At 44.4% G+C, this 19,926-nt stretch overlaps 1 protein-coding gene across 1 annotated transcript; it reads right to left on the bottom strand.

Moving 5' to 3' along the window:
- Positions 1–8,721: 8,721 nt before the first annotated feature.
- LOC141025734 (uncharacterized) lies at positions 8,722–11,013 on the bottom strand. Its single transcript, XM_073501653.1, has 9 exons — positions 10,840–11,013; positions 10,617–10,763; positions 10,304–10,528; positions 10,142–10,215; positions 9,972–10,045; positions 9,500–9,624; positions 9,303–9,355; positions 9,152–9,182; positions 8,722–8,838 (listed from the first exon to the last, which is right to left on the bottom strand). The coding sequence occupies exons 1-9, from the start codon at positions 11,011–11,013 to the stop codon at positions 8,722–8,724; spliced, it is 1,020 nt and encodes a 339-aa protein (XP_073357754.1).
- Between the last annotated feature and the right edge of the window lie 8,913 nt (positions 11,014–19,926).

The following is a 19,926-nucleotide window of genomic DNA, read 5'->3' as shown; positions in this document are numbered from 1 at the left end:
AATAGAAAAATTCCTCACGTCCACCAATTTATTTCATAATTTTTGGAGTAGCAGAAGTATGGTTTATGTTCAGATCATTACAGACCATTCTGTTTCTGACAGATTCTGTTTTCATTGCATAGTTTGCTTGTTTTCTAGTTTCTATGGCTTATATTTCTCAATATAAGTTGTAGAAATGATATGGTACAGTAGGCATTGTGTGATAAAAATTATGAACCTTGTCTTTGACAGTACCAAAGTGAATGGTTTACACTTTATCATACTAACCTATCTCACGAAGTTCCGTTAAGTTTTGTGTGATTGAAGTTTTCAAGCTTTGGGTGAGATATCGATATGAGGAGAATAAGGAGTGGAAAGACACTAAGCTTGGGGATGCCCAAGGCACCCTAAGGTAATACTCAAGGAAGACTCAAGCGCCTAAGCTTGGGGATGCCCCGGAAGGCATCCCCTCTTTCGTCTTCAGAACTATCGGTATACCTTACTCGGAGCTATATTTTTATTCGTCACATGATATGTGTTTTGCTTGGAGCGTATTTTCAATTTTACTTGCTGTTTGAATAAAATCGTTGGATCTGAAATCTTGAACGAAAAAGAATCCTCCCATGGCTAGTTAATTATTTGACTACTCAGTGTTCTTCACTTATATCTTTTTGGGGTAGTTTGTCATTTACTCACGTGCTTCAAGTATATCCTATGAGTAAATGGTTGAATGAATTGAATATCATAAATCTGAACTTATAAATGTTTCATATGCTTATACCAAGGGGAGTAATGACTTCACACAGAATAAGTATAGCTAGTAAACTTATTGAAAGTTAGCAAACGTAGAATTGGTCACTTGAACAATTCATGAAAGAATATTGAAGGAAGAGAGATTTCACATATAAATATACTATCTTGGACATCTTTTGTAATTGTGAGCACTCATTAAAATATGACATGCTAAAAGGATGATGTTGGACAAGGAAGACAACGTAATGGGTTATGTTTTCTTATATCCGAAATAAAGTATATTGTCACGGATCATCCAACATGCTGAGCTTGCCTTTCCCTCTCATGCTTGCCAAATTCTTTGCACCAAGTAGAGATACTACTTGTGCTTCCGAACATCCCTTAAACCAGTTTTACCATGAGAGTCCACCATACCTACCTAAGGATTGAGTAAGATCCTTCAAGTAAGTTGTCATAGGTGCATGCAATAAAAATTGCTCTTTAAATATGTATGATCTATTAGTGCGAAGAAAATAAGCTTTATACGAACTTGTGATAGGGAAGAAATAAAAGCGACGGACTGCATAACAAAGGTCTCTATCACAAGAAGCAATATAAAGTGACGTTCTTTTTGCATTAAGATTTTGTGCATCCAACCTTAAAAGCACATGACAACCTCTGCTTCCCTCTGCGAAGGGCCTATCTTTTACTTTTATCTTCTACCTTATGCAAGAGTCATGGTGATCTTAACCTTTTCTTTTTACATTTTATCCTTTGGCAAGCACATTGTGTTGGAAAGATGCTGATATATATATATATATATATCCAATTGGATGTAAGTTATCATGAACTATTATTGTTGACATTACCCTTGAGGTAAAAGGTTGGGAGGCGAATCTATAAGCCCCTATCTTTCTCTGTGTCCGATTAAAACTTTGAACCCATAAATATCACGTGAGTATTAGCAATTGCGAAAGATTAAATGATAGTTGAGTATGTGGAGTTTGCTAAATCAAAGCTCTGACATAGACCCTTCCTGAAAATAAGATGAATTGCAATTGTTTGATGACTAAGAGCACTGTTTGTTAGTTTTCAAGAAAGTTTATGATCTATACTTTAACATGTGAATAGTTTGTTACTTGATCATGAAAAGTTTTATGAGATGAGCTACTGTTATGACATATAATGATGCTAGAAAAGGTGATTGAAATTATCATTGATCAAACTTGTGCACCTGCTAGCATTCACACTTCACAAATTATTTCTTTTATCATTTACCTACTCGAGGACGAGCAGGAATTAAGCTTGGGGATGCTGATACATCTCCAACGTATCTATAATTTATGAAGTATTCATGCTATTACATTATCCATCTTAGATGTTTTATATGCATTTATATGCTATTTCATATGATTTTTGGGACTAACCTATTAACCTAGAGCCCAGTGCCAGTTTCTGTTTTTTTTTTCCTTGTTTTTGAGTTTTACAGAAAAGGAATACCAGACGGAGTCCAATTGACGTGCCAATTTTTGTTGATTTTTTATGGACCAAAAGAAGCCCCTGGAGCAAAAGAGTTGGGCCAGAAGAGTCCCGGGCTGTCCACGAGGGTGGGGGGCGCGCCCACCCCCTGGGCATGGGCCCCTGCCTCGTGGACGACTCGGAGACCCCCCTGACGTGAAACCAACGCCAAAAATTCCTATAAATACAGAAACCCCCAGAAAATAACCTAGATCGGAAGTTCCGCCGCCGCAAGCCTCTGTAACCACGAGAAATCAATCTAGGCCCTCTCTGGCACCCTGCCGGAGGGGCCCATCATCACCGAAGGCCATGGAGGAGGATCTCGGAGGGGCCATCATCGCCATGAAGGCCAAGGACCAGAGGGAGAGCCTCTCCCCATCTAGGGGGGAGGCCATGGAGGAGGAAGCACAAGGGGGATAACGTCTCCTCCTCTCTCTCGGTGGCACCGGAGTGCCATCGGGAGGGGAATCATCACCGCGGTGATCATGTTCATCAACATCACCATCATCATCACCATCCTCATCTCTTTTACGCGGTCCACTCTCCCGCACCCCGCTGTAATCCCTACTTGAACATGGTGCTTTATGCCACATATTATGATCCAATGATGTGTTGCCATCTTATGATGTTTTGAGTAGATATCCTTTGTCTTTAGGTTGATGGATGATCTAGATTGGTACGAGTTGTATGTTTTATTTTGGTGTTGTCCTATTGTGCCCTCCGTGTCACGCAAGCATGAGGGATTCCCGCTGTAGGGTGTTGCAATACGTTTATGATTCGCTTATAGTGGGTTGCTTGAGTGACAGAAGCATAAACCCGAGTAAGGGGGTTGTTGTGTATGGGATAAAGAGGACTTGATGCTTTAATGCTATGGTTGGGTTTTACCTTAATGATCTTTAGTAGTTGCGGACGCTTTCTAGAGTTTCAATCATAAGTGCATATGATCCAAGAAGAGAAATTATGTTAGCTTATGCCTGTCCCTCATATGAAATTGCAATGACGACTACCGGTCTTGTTCACAATTGCCTAGGACAATTCCGCACACCGATCCATCATTATTCCACACTCGCTATTTATAATATTTAGTATTATATTCTAACTTTATGATAACAGCACCTACTTTTATATTTTAGCTCTCCGATACCATGCAAAGTTATCCTCTTCATACCCACAACGTAGTTTTATTTCTCGTTTCTAGTTGGAAGCAAACGTTCGGTGCACGTAGAGTCGTATCCGTGGCAGATAGGGCTTGAGAGAATATTGATCTTACCTTTAGCTCCTTGTGGGTTCGACACTCCATACGTATCACTTGCACCTTTGGAAATTGCTACGATGATTCCCTGCACTTCGAGATTATCATTCATCCATCTTCGTTCCCTTGTCGCCAGCAGCTCCGCCTCCGGCACCGACTGGATCGGGTGAAGCACCTCCTGGAACGCCTCGTATATGAAGGGGAGGGGGAACCCTGGCCCTGCGAATCTGCAGACACGCGAGGAGAAGGAGCCGAGCGCGCAGATCTGTGTCAACGCAGAGGCAACACGGAAGGCGTCGGCGAGGGAGGGAACGGTGGCGAGCAACGCGGGGGGGGGGGGGGGGGGGGGGTTGGTGGGCGAGTCACGGGAGCGGGTGATTGACATGACCAGCGCCTGCTGTTGCATCGACGTAGTTGCGTCAGCGCTTGGCTCTTTCCTTCCCACATCGAACTCATCATTTTCAGCTGTGAACTCATTTTATTTCTGAGATGCGCTTCGGTACAACCCCCCTCCCAAAACGTATAAGGGGTAGGGCGGTCATTTCACACGCCGTATGAAAATGCCCGCCCACCGTACGCGCGCTCATGTCGCCGTATGGCGCTGTCGCGTACGCCCGCCCGTCCGCGCCCACGCCCGGTGTACGCCCGCCCGCAAGCACGCCCGCCCCGCTGCGTACGCCCGTGTTGTTCGAGTGGAAAAAAAACCGATCAGCGAACCCTATCTTCACGTCGCCTCTCGCGCCGCCGCCGCCATCTCCGGCAGTACCTGGCCGACGGAAAAATACTAGACGCCGACAACCGCCTACGTGGGGCAGACGGCGCCGCCGGCGTCAGCTCGGCGTGCTATTCTCCCTCGTGTTGTGCGTGACTAGACGCCGACAACCGCCTCGGTCGGGCAGACGCCTCCGCGGCCATCAGCTCGGAGCTATTCTCCCTCGAGCCTCCGGCGAATCTCAACAGTATTGTCATGTCTGACGAAGGCAACGAGGTACGCGAGCCGCTGGCATAGTGATTTAAAAACGGATTTTTTTTGCGAAGATGTTACGTGATGTTCGAACGGATCTTTGATTACAAATGAACATGTATAGATGGAGGCGGAAATAGGATATGACGGTGATGATGGCGGTAGCGAGGACAGATCATTGTCATTGGATGAAGACGAACATGACGGCGAAAATTATATGAGTTTGGATAAGTCTTACAGTGGCAATGTAAGTGGTCTACATGTTGTCAAGCATATTAAATACAAGCATCCGCGATGATAACATGTACTTGTTTGACTTTGCACAGGTAGGAGGGGATGATGACAATGAGGATATGGATGTAGATGATTCATATGCTAAAAGCGGAAGCCATGTAGGTTTAAAATTATGCAGGTTATTTTAAAGTGACATGAAAAACGCATCAAGTCTTACATATCATATTTAAAATTTGCGCAGATGGAAGTGGAAGGGTACTATGAGTGGAATTTTTTCGATGATCCCAATGACGAAAATGATATCGATGCATCTTATATTGACAGCTCGAGCAAAGTAAGTAGTGCAAAGTGAATACATATGATAGTCCTTATACAACTACTTACTGACATATAAGTTTGTTTGTATTTTTTTTCAGGGAGAGGTTGATGGCGCGTGCGAAAACGATGATAATGCCGATGGTGATGAGTACAATTTTGACACTGGGTACGATGAATACCAGCAAGAATCACTGGACAGGCATTGGACGGTGATGTCCACGACGTTCAGGACAGACGAGGAGGCATATGATTTCTATAACGACTATGCGAAAAAGCGTGGCTTCAGCATTAGGAGGGACAACTTGAAATATGCAAAGGGTAACGCACGTAGGCGCTTGAGGAGGTTTCTCTGTTCAAGGGCTGGAAACGACAGGCCAAGTTTTGTACCATGGAAGGGAAGAAGCGCAGGCTGAGAGCGGAGACTCGGTGCTATTGCGTGGCCCATCTGACTATGAAGCTTGATAGAGAGCGCTCCATTCGGTATGTCAGCAGTTTCAGCGATGATCATAGTCACACTCTTGCTAGACCGGATGAAGTTATATATCTTCGGTCTCATAATCAAATAAAGGAATACAGAAGCTCGAGATCTTAGCAATGGCAGGAGCTGGGCTCAGAAAACATTGGATTTATGATAACTTCGTTAGTAGGTATGGATCATATGTACGGGCTGGTTTCGGGAGGAGGAAGCTTTATAACATGTGTTATAGGGAGAAAATGAAGTTGCTAGCAAAGGGTGATGTGGACACTGCGATTGGTATCATGATGACGAGAAAGGCAAGGGATCCAGACTTTTTCTTTCAGCACACAGTTGACGCAGAAGGCAAGCTGAAGAACATGTTCTGGTGTGATTCCCAGTCACGTCGGGATTACCTTGACTTTGGTGATGTAATCGTCTTCGACAACACTTACAAGATGAATAGGTATGGAATGCCATTCATACCTTTTGTTGGTCTAAACAATCATCGTTGCACCACTGTGTTCGGTTGTGCTGTTGTGTCAGATGAGACGGAGGATACATATGTTTGGGTGTTGCAGACCTTCTTGAGAGATCATTGTCAGAAAGAGCCGAGGTCTGTAATTACTGACGGAGACGCAACCATGATGAGGGCCATCAGGAAGGTCCTTACTGACGTGTGGCATCAACTTTGTTCGTGGCATATAGAGAAAAACATGCAGAAACACCTCCACCACAAGTCCCTTAAGGAGTTCAGGTCTCTTATTTACTATATATGCTACTACACATGATGAGTTTGAGGCAACATGGGCAGCTTTTAAAGCTAAATGGGAGTCGGAGAAAACTGAAACATGGTTGCGTAGGATGTACAGGAAGAAAAGGCTTTGGGCTGCATCATATCTCACCGGTGGGTTCTTCCTTGGTATGTGGAGTAACCAGAGGAGCGAGAGTCTGAACTCTTGCCTTCATATGCATCTTGACTCTGGCATAACAATTGTTGATATGGTTGTGCATTATGAGAACTGCATTGTTCGGCTCCGTGAGAACGAGTCATACGACGACTGCATGTCCACACAGACACTTCCTGTACCAGTACTCGAGGAGTTCAAATGCATTGAGAAAGCCGCTGCCCGTGACTTCACTGCGGTGAACTTTTACCTCTTGCGGAAAGAAATGAAGAAGGCAACAGATCTTGAGATCATAGATAGACTCAGTGGAGCTGTCAGTCAGAGATTCGTAGTGGCATGGAAAAATAACAGGCAACTGAGATTCGAAGTGGACTACGCACCTACTAACTCAGAAGAAACAATAAAGTGTAGTTGTGATAGTATGAAACGTAAAGGTCTCCCATGCAAGCATGTTCTTTATGTTTTGGCAAGGTTGAACGTGAAGGACTTACCTAAGTGCTTAGTGCTGCGAAGATTCACCAAGAATGCTAGAGGTGGACTGCCCGTGAAACGCACTAGTGATCTCTTCGCATGGGGATGGGCAGGTATTGAGGAGAGAACTAAGTACAGTGAGTTGACTATTTTGTCTGCGGAAGCAAATCATGCGGCATGTCATAGACCATTCCTATTTGACAAACTGAAGGCTGCTCTGGAGGATGTGATAGCAAACAAGGATGTTGAGGAGGAAGATTATGTGAGACAGCATAAGGTTGCACATGACGATGCTTTTGTGCCGGATCAAGATCATGTTTTTGTTGGTGATCCAGAGAAAGTCAATACGAAAGGAGCACCAAAGGGCAGAATAACAAAGGCCGTGGTAAGGAACCGGCGTGACTAAAAATGGTAGACCTAAAGATTTCAATGAGAAACCTCCTGTACGCCTATGCGATTTATGCAGAATAAAAGGTCATTTCAAGAACAATTGTCCTCAGAATCCTAAGTATGTGCACACGTTTTTTAACGTTCTTTTCTTGTTTAGTTTATTGTTTACAAAATTTTGACATATATTACGATCTTTCTATGCAGGAACATGGCATGATGATCATAGCACAGATTGTTTGAATAAGTGGAACAAATTCTGAATAGAGCTGACGATTTATTTGGTTGTATTAAAGAATACTACTTATATATTTGTTTCGGTACATCGATACGGGAGACTTGTAATCGCTGTTTACTTATGTCATATCTCTTGTCACTATACTCGGTGTTCTTAATATGATATGCGACATACACTTTTTACTTTATAATATATATTTCTTGGCACTATAGGCATTGTTTTTAATACAATATGTGATGTATACATTATTTTTATAGAAATATATGATTTTGTGTATAAAACATGGATGTTCGGCGATCGGAGGCGTTGTACAGCCGTCGGTTGCTTTAAAAAAACGTTGACAGCCCTCGGGCGCCAAGGGGCGCTACGTACGAGGATGCTTCAGGTGCCGCCGCAGATGGCGATCCCGAGGCTGCACCGCCCTCGGGCGCAGAAGGGCGCAGGTGGGCCGAGGGGGAATCAACCTCGGTGGTGGCACAGGCCAACCCTGGAGCAACGCGCGGCGCGGGCCGGCTGGCCAGATGATGCGCCCCCACGTGGGCCATCTCGCGCCGAACACGTGCCGCTGTCTGAGCCGCTCGAGGCGAGCACGTGAGGCGCGGCGCGGGCGACGCTCGCCTCCTGTGGCGCGGGCGACGATCGCCTCTGATACGTGATCATTATATATCAACTGGGTATTTTAAAGCCCCAACCTTATACATTCGCGCACATAAGATATAAAATAAATTTCAAAATATCAAATGATTAAAATGTACGTTAAACAAATTTGTCCGGCTACATAATCTGGACATGTGAAAAATGTTTGGAACTCACATAAAAAAATAAAGCATCCACACACAATCCTCAATCATCCACACATAATGTTTCGAAATCCACGTAGAATTCTCGTATGAGATTTTCATTTTTGTTTCCGCTTTCCAAGTCGAATTACTTTGTTCTTCACTTCTTTAAGCTTATTTTCTGGGAACAAAATAATTCCAGCTATCATTCTTTCTCTCGAACTATCAATAGATTCCTGAAAAACAATAAAAATGATTTTAATTTCATCACTTATAGTACGATGTAATATTTTTTCATACAAAAAATGTACCCACCTGAGAAATAGCACTTATAAAATTTTCTCCGTCCCAGTATTAAAAACAGCAAAGGAGGAACAGCCCACATGAGTTTCTGTGTTCGAAAATCAGAAGTGCAATTTTCAAAGCACGTTAAGTAAGATAGCACTGAATTAATTAATGTATTTCGAAAGCATGTGCAACATGTAACTCACCCATCTTCTTGTTGAGGCATGTCGTACCGGACTATAGGCCATGCGGACACATCCGGGAACGACATAATTGCACTATCATTTGCATCTTGGATATCTCCTGCAAGTTGCTCTCTCTGAAAATAAAAAAATACAAACACGTTGACTACATACGGTAAACTATTTATATGGTTAATTGTACACACATGAATACGAAACTTACAAAATTTTCAACGAATTTCCTGGTAGCTTCAGAGATATTTTCTTCCCCCCCTCAAAGAATCAATAATTTGGAACTCTTTCTTTCGAGTGTGCATAACAGATGTAATCCAGTGGTTTTTATCCTTATTTAAAGCAAAATAAGCCTATTTCACAATTTAAATATTGTTACTAAGCTCGCCTTTCACATATGACAGTAATGTAAAAACAATTCTGCAATACAAACGGTACCTTAGATTTTGCAAAATATTCTGCCATGCATCTGTTGAGAGGTTCATTTGTATGTGCTAAACCTTCCGGATCGTCCACCGACTTCCCTCGTTTTACTATCTTTGGGCGAGTGTTCAATAACCAATAAGACCTATGTGTGGGTACAAGATACCTGTCCTTGGCAATAGTTGAATCCGATATGTACGTCGCATAAGCGTCAATTACCTGAAATGGATGAGTAAATTTAACATGGATGCAATATACTTAGCACATGAAATAAGCATGACAATAAAAGTACATACATCATCGGATAACCATGCATGGTTAAGTATCTGGCAAGCTCTTGCCGCAGATATTCTTCATCTGTACGTTGTTGAATATTTCATGGTTCTTATGTTTTGGTGAGTGCTCGTACGCTTTGACGTACTGCACAAACGCACGCACCATATCATCCATAGAATGATCTAACTGAGGACTTGTTTCATTAAACAGTTCTACAACACAAGTAAATAAAGTTATAGTATAAATTTTTAATATATAATTATGAAATAAATATTCATACCGTCTTTAACTTATTCGCTTTCGCGGAACGTTTCGCACTTTTTTTGGTGTCTTTTTAACATAAGGAGATTTCTGGTACTTTGACTTACTCCGCTTTCGCTTCCCTGAAATCACCTCCTTCTTCTCTTCTATCTCGCTATTACCATCGGACATGCCCTGCGACACTTCTTGCTCATTTTGTTCCACTCCCCATCTTGTTGCTTCTATTTCTTCTGTGTTTAGAGATGATGCTTCTTTTTTTTCGACTGCTCTGGGACATCTATAGGATCATCCTTCTCACCTTTATAGCTACTCAAGTGACCAGTACTGAGTTTGAACGAATCCCCTCCTTCAGAATCCAAATCATAATGCCCACTGCCATTTCGGCCATTAGGTGTGTGTATGTCATCATACTGAAATTCTTTATTAGGATACTTGTTTTCATGCCTGGACTCACTATTCTATCCATACAGATTTTCTTCCTCCTCTGCCATTGTACCTGGTTTGTACCGCACACCTGTTTTATTCATTTTCTCTAACAATCTCTGCAAAAGTAAGCACAGTAACATGTTATATCTTTTTGTCAATTTAACGAATTTAATAGAGTGCATACCATAATTGCTAAATGTTTACCTGTGCGCATAACTCCGGCATACGAAACAATTCCTTCCGAATTTCCTTCATATCATTCATTACCCGGTCCATAAAAGGCTTTAGGTTAACAGGGACCTCGGACACGCAATCCACTTTTCTCTTTCCCGTAACGGATGACTTTCGGCTAGTAGGTTTCTTACTGCTTTCAGCATGTTCATGTGCAAGTTTTTTCATTCTATACTCTTTTGTAATGAAGTCATCTATCTGCAAAGTGAGTATGCAATGAAAACATAAGTACATAACATTTACGATGGATAATCAACGTATTGTTAAATAAATATTACAATATTACCAATCCAGAACCACGACCATTGTCCCGGTCGTACTTGTCTCGTTTCTCCGCTTTAGATTCAGTCCAGTTTTTCATTAGGGGAATTTGCAACGACAACGGGTCATTTTTCGGGCCGGTGGTTGGCTGCACCTTCTCCCAATATAAGTACTACAAAACAAATGACAAAATAATCTACGAAAGCATAACATCAAGAAATATTAAATAGCATTAATTAATACCATACCTGGAGTAGGGCTAGGTTGCCACATGGCCATTGCCTCACACGGCCGTCCTGCTTGAGTTTACCAATCTCCGTCAAACAAGTTCGCAAAGTGAACATGTTAAAGTTCAACGAGCTTATCCGCTTCACGTCATGCACCAACGCGTAGTACTCCTTTGGTATGGAGACAGCCGACATCGGTGCAATAATAGTCCCAGAAAAACAAGAACAGCCATCCGAAGAAACTCATCGTCGGCGGATTTATTCCTCACAATTTTTTGGATCAAGTCATCTATCATTATCTGACCATTTTTTTTGTGAACGTACTGAATAGGAATTTTCTTTATTAACTCTTTTCCTTCCGTCGCAAGAATGCCAAAAACACCCTCACCTTCATTCTTAAACCCAAATATTGAAAACACGTCGTCCAGTCTAAGTGAAATAAGGCCTTTACTGCCAGTTTCTTCTTGTATCATGAATTTTTTGCTGTTTGGGTTATAACCCAGAATCATAAAATGCAGCAAAAAATCTCTCATTTGTACTGACGGAATGATCAACATCTCTTGCAAGTTTGTTTCTTAGAACCTAAATCGCTGAGCAGTTGTTAATTTCTCAAGAGACTTATCCACTTCTCTATGGAACATGGAATCACACCATCGATGTCCATATTGCATGTCAAATTTTTTTCCTACTAATAAATATAATTACACAATAGCACTAGAAAAAATTGTACAAGCCGGGAAAATGTGACCTTGATCCGGGCGATAGCCGCCGAGCAGCGGCTGTGGCAGAGGGAAAGTAGGCAGCCGAACGATGGCGAGATGCGTCATCGGCCGTGAGGCGCCCTAACAACTAATGCGGCAATGTGCGCCATTGACAGTGGACGGCGTTGGACGGCGTTGCGCGCGCGTGGACGGTGTTGTGCGCGCGTGGGGCAGTGTGGGGCGATCGTGATAGGGCGACGTCGGGGCACGGGGCGGCGTATGGGGGCGAGTGGTGGGGTTGGGTAGGGTTCCGCCGTGCGCGGCGGTATACGACGATGGAGAGGAAAAACCGTTTCCCAGCATCGACTGGGCCAGGCCCGGTACCGCCCAACCTATCCATGCGACGGCGGCCACCGCCCAACATGCTAATCCTTTAGTCCCACATTGCTTCTCGTCATGCTTATTCACCTGTTTAAATACCTTCCTCTGCCTGCAATGTTAAGTCCCTGATTGTGGTGGTCTTACTTAAGTAGGTTATTGTATATTATGCTCTGGCACTCCAAAATCATGGAGTGTCACAGCAATAATTTACATTAATCTTCTTAAGTAAATCCGTCCACACTACGGGATTCTTTATATTATTTATTTATTTATTTTTAATGTTTCCATGAAACGTCACCTTTTTTTCACACGCTACAATGTGCCACACAAGCACGCCTGCAAAATTTCGGTGTGTTTCGACACTTGATGCATTTACTACGATTTTCTCCATGAAAATACCTAAAAAAGGTCTCCCGACGTGACGCAACTTCCGTTCGTACTCTGATTCCGTTCAAATTTGGCGTGGGAGGCGGTGCGGGTTACTCACACGCGCATGCAAAAGTTGGGTGCGTTTCGTCCATGTTGACATGTAGTCGCAGTACAAACCTCAGGTATCGGTTTGGGGGGACGGGCATCCACTAGGTGTTCCCTTTCGCAAAGTCATGAAACATCACCATTTTTTTCACACGCTACAGTGTGCCACACAAGCACGCCTGCAAAATTTCGGTGCATTTCGACACTCGATGCATTTACTACGATTTTCTCCGTGAAAATACCCAGAAAAGGTCTCCCGACGTGACGCAACATCCGTTCGTACTCCGATTCCGTTGAAATTTGGCGTTGGAGGCGGTGGGGGTCACTCACACGCGCATGCAAAAGTTGGGTGCGTTTCGTCCATGTTGACATGTAGTCGCAGTATAAACCTCAGGTATTGGTTTGGGGGGACGGGCATCCACTAGGTGTTCCCTTACGCAAAGTCATGAAATGTCACCATTTTTTCACACGCTACAGTGTGCCACACAAGCACGCCTGCAAAATTTCGGTGCATTTCGACACTCGATGGATTTACTACAATTTTCTCCGTGAAAATACCCAGAAAAGGTCTCCCGACGTGACGCAACTTCCGTTCGTACTCCGATTCCGTTGAAATTTGGCGTGGGAGGCGGTGGGGGTCACTCACACGCGCATGCAAAAGTTGGGTGTGTTTCGTCCATGTTGACATGTAGTCGCAGTACAATCCTCAGGTATCGGTTTGGGAGGACGGGCATCCACTAGGTGTTCCGTTTCGCAAAGTCATGAAACGTCACAATTTTTTTCACACGCTACAGTGTGCCACACAAGCACGCCTGCAAAATTTTGGTGTGTTTCGACACTCGATGCATTTACTACGATTTTCTCCGTGAAAATACCCAGAAAAGGTCTCCCGACGTGCCGCAACTTCCGTTCGTACTCCGATTCCGTTGAAATTTGGCGTGGGAGGCGGTGGGGGTCACTCACACGCGCATGCAAAAGTTGGGTGTGTTTCGTCCATGTTGACATGTAGTCGCAGTACAAACCTCAGGTATCGGTTTGGGGGGACGGGCATCCACTAGGTGTTCCCTTTCGCAAAGTCATGAAACGTCACCATTTTTTTTCACACGCTACAGTGTGCCACACAAGCACGCCTGCAAAATTTCGGTGTGTTTCGACACTCGATGCATTTACCACGATTTTCTCCGTGAAAATACCCAGAAAAGGTCTCCCGATGTGACGCAACTTCCGTTCGTACTCCGATTCCGTTGAAATTTGGCGTGGGAGACGGTGGGGGTCACTCTCACGCGCATGCAAAAGTTAGGTGCGTTTCGACATTAGATTTTTTTATATGAATTAGTGCATGAAAAACACAAAAAGTGCAACGATTTAAATTTTTTTTCACAACCGGCGCGCGCGGCGCAAACTGTCGGGCTACGAAGGCGACCCACGGCGGCCACTTGGGCGCCGTTTGCGGCGCACATGTGAGTGCCCATGAAAGCAAAAATCCACGGCGGCCACCGCCCAAACTGCTAATTGTTTAGTCCCACATTGCTTTTGGACACGCTTATTCATCTGTTTAAATATTGTCCTCTGCGTACAGTGTTGAATCCTTTAATGTGGCGGTCTTTCCTCAGTAGGATAATGTGAATGATGCTCTGGCACTCCATAATCATGGAGTGTCACAGCAAAAATTCAAATTAATTTTCTGAGGTAAATCCGTCCGCACTACAGGATTTTTTTCTTGTGTTTTTTAATATTTACAAATACAGTGCTCTTCGGACACAATTTTTTTTATATTTACAAAAATAATAAAAATTATTGCATTATAGGACACCGTACAGTGGCTATAAATTTCTTTATTAAAAGTTCGCCTACAGTGGCCATAAAAGGCGCGCGGGGGCGGCCCACAACGCGCACGGGCCATGGTGGGCGGCCGGCCGTGTGTGCGCCGCTAGGGGCGCCAACCGCCCATAGTGTTGTATTTTTAGTCCCACATTGCTAGTTTTCATGACTAATAACGTGTTTAAATAGCTTCATCCGTATACAACATCAAATCTTTAATCATGGTGGCCATACCTCACTATGTTTATGCTGGTTCTGCTCTGTCACTCCAGAATTATTGTGGACTAATATAGCATGACCTGTATAAGTGTTGTAAGGTATGACTATACGCGCCTGAAGATTTTTTTTATACGTCCCGACGGAGGGTTTTTCTTTTACATCCTTCAAATTTCAATAGGGTTTCTTGACCAAGGCCATCAAGCCTGCAAGATTCAATAATTTTCTGACACCGTACGAATTTCGTAGGGTCTTCTTCGTGAAACGCACCGAAAACACTGACCGGGCGTGATGCAAAGTGCTTTTGGTGCCCGAATTCGTTCAAATCTTGCGTGGGGTCCTACGATGAGCATGCCCACTGCCTCCCAAAATTGGGTGAAATTTCATGCATGCCCACTGCCTCCCAAAATTATAAAAAAAAACTCATTATCATTGTTGACACAAATAACAATAGTAAAGTTTTCATATGTATAATTTAAATACTAAATAAATTATATATTAAGTAGTGTTTTTAATATAACTACTTCATAAATTCTATATTAAGTAGTGTTTCTAATATAGCAAAAAACTCATTATTATTTTTTAATAAACTGAAAAATGTTAGGCATTAACGAAAAACTCATAAAGAATTATAACAAAAAACTCATTATTTTTACCTATAAATTATAATAAACAACTCATTATTCTTACTTATAAACTAAATAATGAACATTACATAAATATAATAAATCTAGTTAACAATTCTATATTACGTAGGGTTTTTCATTAATTATAAACCATTTATTAAACGATAACGAAAGGCATAAATAACTAAAAAAGATAATACTATTTTTGAACAAAAAAAGGTCCTCGACAGGGCGCGTTGGCCGGCCCAATGACTGTGCGCGACGGCACGCGTGGGCCGGCCCATTCACTGTGCGGCGGTGCGGGGGCAGGGTCGGCGGGGTTAGGACTAAAGTTTAGTCCCACCTCGCCTGCCGAACGACGCCACGACCGCTTTATATAGCCGCGTTTGTGCTCTTTGTTAGATAAAATAGCTAATACTAAAGAGATTTGGCCTTACATAACTGCCCGGGCAGGCAGCCGCCCGGGCAGTTAGTAAAGTCAAATCACTTTATTAACTAGCTATCTTATTTGTTTGTATCATTTTGTCCCCCCGCACTTTTTAACAAATAATATTCTATATTCAATATTGTTTCTTTATAATTATTGAATATTTTTTAAATGATAACAAAATGCATATGACAGTACTAAACTTTGCACATTACATTACTAACTTTGCATATATGTACAATTATTAAGGGTTATTTCCAAATTATTTTTTAATAAACTCAAAAATGTTAGCAATTAAAGAAAAACTCATAAACAATTATAACAAAACACTTATTATTTTTACTTATAAATTATAACAAAAAACTCATTAATATTATGGCAATTTTATTATCCATTAATGAATAAGACCATTCTAACTCACATGCAAAAATTCAGGCCATTCGGCAGATGTCAAAAAATTGACCTCGTTCTCCGTAGACCGTTCGAGTAGGAGCAAAGGCCCTGTCCGAAAAGGAGTTTTTTTCAACATCCTTCAAATGAACCCAATTTTTTTCCATAGTGTTCTACCATCATGACTAGGATGCATGACAAGTGTCGTCGCTTTTTGCCACTTTATGAATTTTCTTTAATTTTTTCGGTGAAAACACCTAAAACACTGACCGGAGGGCCCGCAACAAGCTTTTGGTATCGAATATGATCAATTTTTGGATTCAGTGTGGGAGTGGGCATACTAACTCACATGCAAAATTTCAGGCCATTCTGAAGATGTCAAAAAATTGACCTCATTCTCCGTAGACCGTTCGGGTAGGAGCAAAGGCCCCGTCCGAAAAGGAGTTTTTTTTTCGACATCCTTCAAATGAACCCAAATTTTTTCTATAGTGTTGTACCATCATGAGTAGGATGCATGACAAGTTTTGTAGCTTTTTGCCACTTCATGAATTTTCTATAATTTATTCGGTGAAAACACGTAAAATATTTACCGGACGTGACGCAACGTGCTTTTGGTATCGAAATATGATCAATTTTTGGATTCAGTGTGGGAGTGGGCATACTAACTCACATGCAAAATTTCAGGCCATTCTGAAGATGTCAAAAAATTTGATCTCGTTCTCCGTATATCGTTCGGGTAGGAGCAAAGGCCTCGTCCGAAAAGGAGTTTTTTTTCGACATGCTTCAAATGAACCCAATTTTTTTTCCATAGTGTTCTACCATCATGATTAGGATGCATGACAAGTTTCGTGGCTTTTTGCCACTTTATGAATTTTTTATAATTTTTTCGATGAAAACACCTAAAACACTGACCGGACGTTACGCAACGTACTTTTGGTATCGAAATACGATCAATTTTTGGATTCAGTGAGGGAGTGGGCATACCAACTCACTTGCAAAATTTCAGGCCATTCTGAAGATGTCAAAAAATTGACCTCCTTCTGCGTAGACCGTTCGCGTAGGAGCAAAGGCCTCGTCCGAATAGGAGTTTTTTTTCGACATCCTTCTAATGAACCCAAAATTTTTTCATAGTGTTCTACCATCATGACTAGGATGCATGACAAGTTTCGTGGCTTTTTGCCACTTTATGAATTTTCTATAATTTTTCAGTGAAAACACCTAAATAACTGACCGGACGTGACGCAACGTGCTTTTGGTATCGAAATACGATCAATTTTTGGATTCAGTGTGGGAGTGGGCATACCAACTCACTTGCAAAATTTCAGCCCATTTTGAAGATGTCAAAAAAATTGACCTCGTTCTCCGAAGACCGTTCAAGTACTAATAATGTGATTTAAATCAGGTGTGACAAATATTTAAAAGAAAAGGTATTAATGATGTAATTTAAGTGAGGTGAAACAAACTTGCGTACAGTGGTAAACTATCAAAAATAAGATAGATACTAATGATATGATCTGAGTTTACAATGCGCTAGCAGCACTCTCGCAGCTGCCCGGATAGTGTTACACTGTCCGGGCAGCTGCGGGAGAGCTGCCCGGGCAGTGCAAGGTCAAATCAAATTATTACTAACTATCTTATCTGCCAGGGTGCATGAATCCGCCTATTTAAGCCGGTCGGGGCGTCCTTCGGCGGGCGAGGTGGGACTAAAAAGTGCGCCTCCACCGTACCGCACACCACCCCTGCGCCCTGGACCGCTCGAGCGCATGCCTTCCAGGCGGCCCACTCGGCCCACCAAAATCGGCCCACCTCGGCGATCCGCGCAGCGCCGCGGGAGGCGAGGTCTAATTTTAGTCCCACCTCGCCCGCCGAAGCGCGCCCGCACCGGCTTAAATAGCACGCCCCGCCCTACCCCACCGTACTCCTAAAAAACAATATCTTGCCTACTCTTTCTTCGCCGGCTGGTTGGGCCCGTGGGCCTTGCAGGGTCGACAAGCGGTCCCTTTCGCCGTCGGCTTGATCGGGACAGACTTACTACGCCTCGCTCGGCTCCGGGCTGGCGGTCTTTAAAAAAAACAAAAATTCTTCTAATTTGTTTTGCTAATATTATGTAATTTTTTTATTGTTTCGTTTTTTATTTACTTTTCTAATTTTCATAGTTTTTTTCAATTCAAGTTTAATTCTTTTCTGATTTTTCAATTTTTACAACAGAACTCTTTTTAAAACAAAAAAATTATTTTTATTTTTTTTGCTAATATTATTTGTTTTTCCCCTTTGTTTCTTTTTTATTTCCTTTCCTAATTTTCATACTTTTTTACATTTAAAGTTTAACTCTTTTCTGTTTTTAAAATTTTTACAATAATTTTGTACAATTAAATAATTTCAAATAACAGTATCAATTCAAACACTCGATTCTTAAACAATACTTTAAAACCATCCATTCAAACACTCAATATTTCATTATAGTTTTCATAAATATTTTACATAGTACTAGAAATTAAACTTAACTAAACAACATTATGAAAATAATTAAACATTACTAAACGACATTCTGAAAGTAACCTAAACTAAACTACTTGTCCTCGACGCCGCCGAAGTCTGCCTCGTCATAGAGCCCGTCGCCGTCATCACTGTCGTTGCTGCTGCTGTCGTTGTCGAGGGGTACCACGGGCGCCGCGGGCGCGGCCATCGAGTCCTCGACCGCGGCGTGATACCCGGGGAAGTCCGGCGGGTCCTCCGGGTGGACGGCGACCGGGGCGAGCTGCATGTACTCCTGGACGAGCGGGGGCGGCTGCGGCATGTTCTCCGACTCCCGGACCGCCGTCAGGTACCCCGGCATGTCCTACGGGTCGCCGGCCTCCGCCGCCAGCCGCCTGTACTCCGCCACCAATGCCGGGTCTGGAGGTTGCTCCGGCTCGGGCGGAGGGGCGCGGCTGGACCCGGCACCGTTCCTGCCCGCGGTGCGGCGATCGCCGGGGCCGAGGCGGACAGCGCCGCAATCACTACCTGGGCCGCCGCGTGGCGCGCGCTGGTGCATCACGCAGAAGTCGATGCGGGCGCAGGTGGAGCGCGCCTCGCCACGGCGGAACAGCTCGTAGCCGTACCCCGGCGGGGTGGGCACGGCGCCGGCGATCGCCTGCGCGCGGTACGGCGCGATGACCTCCTCGAAGGTGCGCCCGTCCCAGAGTTGGTGCCGCCGCGCGCGGTTGTGCTTGACGGGCGGCCGCGGGCCGGCGTAGGTGTGGAGGGTCCGCTCGTGGTCGTCGGCGAGCCGCTCCGCCCACCCGGGGTTGTTGGGGGCGTAGCGCGGGTCCTCCAACTCCTCCGGCGACAGCCGCGCCCGATAGAGGCCGACGGCGCGGGCGAAGAGGTGGTGCCGACCTCGGGCACCGGCGCCACCGGCACGCCATCAACGCTCAGGCGCCACCTCGCCGGCAGGCGCACATCGGGCCCGGCGGGGATGACGAAGTGGGCGAGCTCCTCTGCCTCCTCGAGCGTCAGGTTGGGGCGCGCAATCGTCGGCGAGAGGGAGAGGAAGGGCGCGAGAGGGGCGACGCCGGCGACAGGGGGAGAAGGAGAGGGGAGGCGAGAGCGGGGTGCGAGCGACGGCGGCGCGAGGCGCTTTTTATAGGGCGTCGGGAGGGGGGCGGGTGCCGGCGATTAATGCCGGGCAGTCGAGCGGGCGGCGTGCGCGGGCAGTCAAGCGGTGGCGTGCGCAGGCGCGCGGCAGGCGGTCAGTCGATGGCGTGTGAATCTGCACCGCCCGCGGACCGACGCCGGCGACGGGACGTGCCACTGCGCCGGCGTTAATGGCTTCGCCTAATCCACGCCGAATTAATCGGGGTTTAGCGCGGCGGTGGTTAGGCTTAAGTATGCGTGGGCCCGCCCTCCTCCTCACGCGGCGTACACCGCCCACATACGGGCGTACAGCGGGCCGTATGGCCACGCGCCTAACTACGCCGGTGGACGCCGCGCCCACTAGAATTTCCCATCCTACCCTCCTCACTTATCCTCACGAAGGGGTATCTTTTAATCTGGACCGTTGATGTGCCCAGAAGGTTGTACCGAAGAAGAA

The sequence above is a fragment of the Aegilops tauschii genome, chromosome 6 (assembly GCF_002575655.3).
Source record: "Aegilops tauschii subsp. strangulata cultivar AL8/78 chromosome 6, Aet v6.0, whole genome shotgun sequence".
Classification (NCBI taxonomy): domain Eukaryota; kingdom Viridiplantae; phylum Streptophyta; class Magnoliopsida; order Poales; family Poaceae; genus Aegilops; species Aegilops tauschii.
The sequence above is the reverse complement of the archived record's forward strand: the minus strand, read 5'-3'. Positions and strand labels throughout refer to the sequence as shown.

Bases quoted from the DNA above. Each gene is read 5' to 3' on its own strand.
- LOC141025734 (XM_073501653.1), bottom strand. From the start codon at position 11,013: ATGTCGGCTGTCTCCATACCAAAGGAGTACTACGCGTTGGTGCATGAC. The intron at 10,046-10,141 runs GTATGGATAGAA...CCGAAATGGCAG, and splicing joins GCAGAGGAGGAAGAAAATCT to TGGGCATTATGATTTGGATT. The intron at 9,183-9,302 runs GTATCTTGTACC...ACCTCTCAACAG, and splicing joins TCAACTATTGCCAAGGACAG to ATGCATGGCAGAATATTTTG.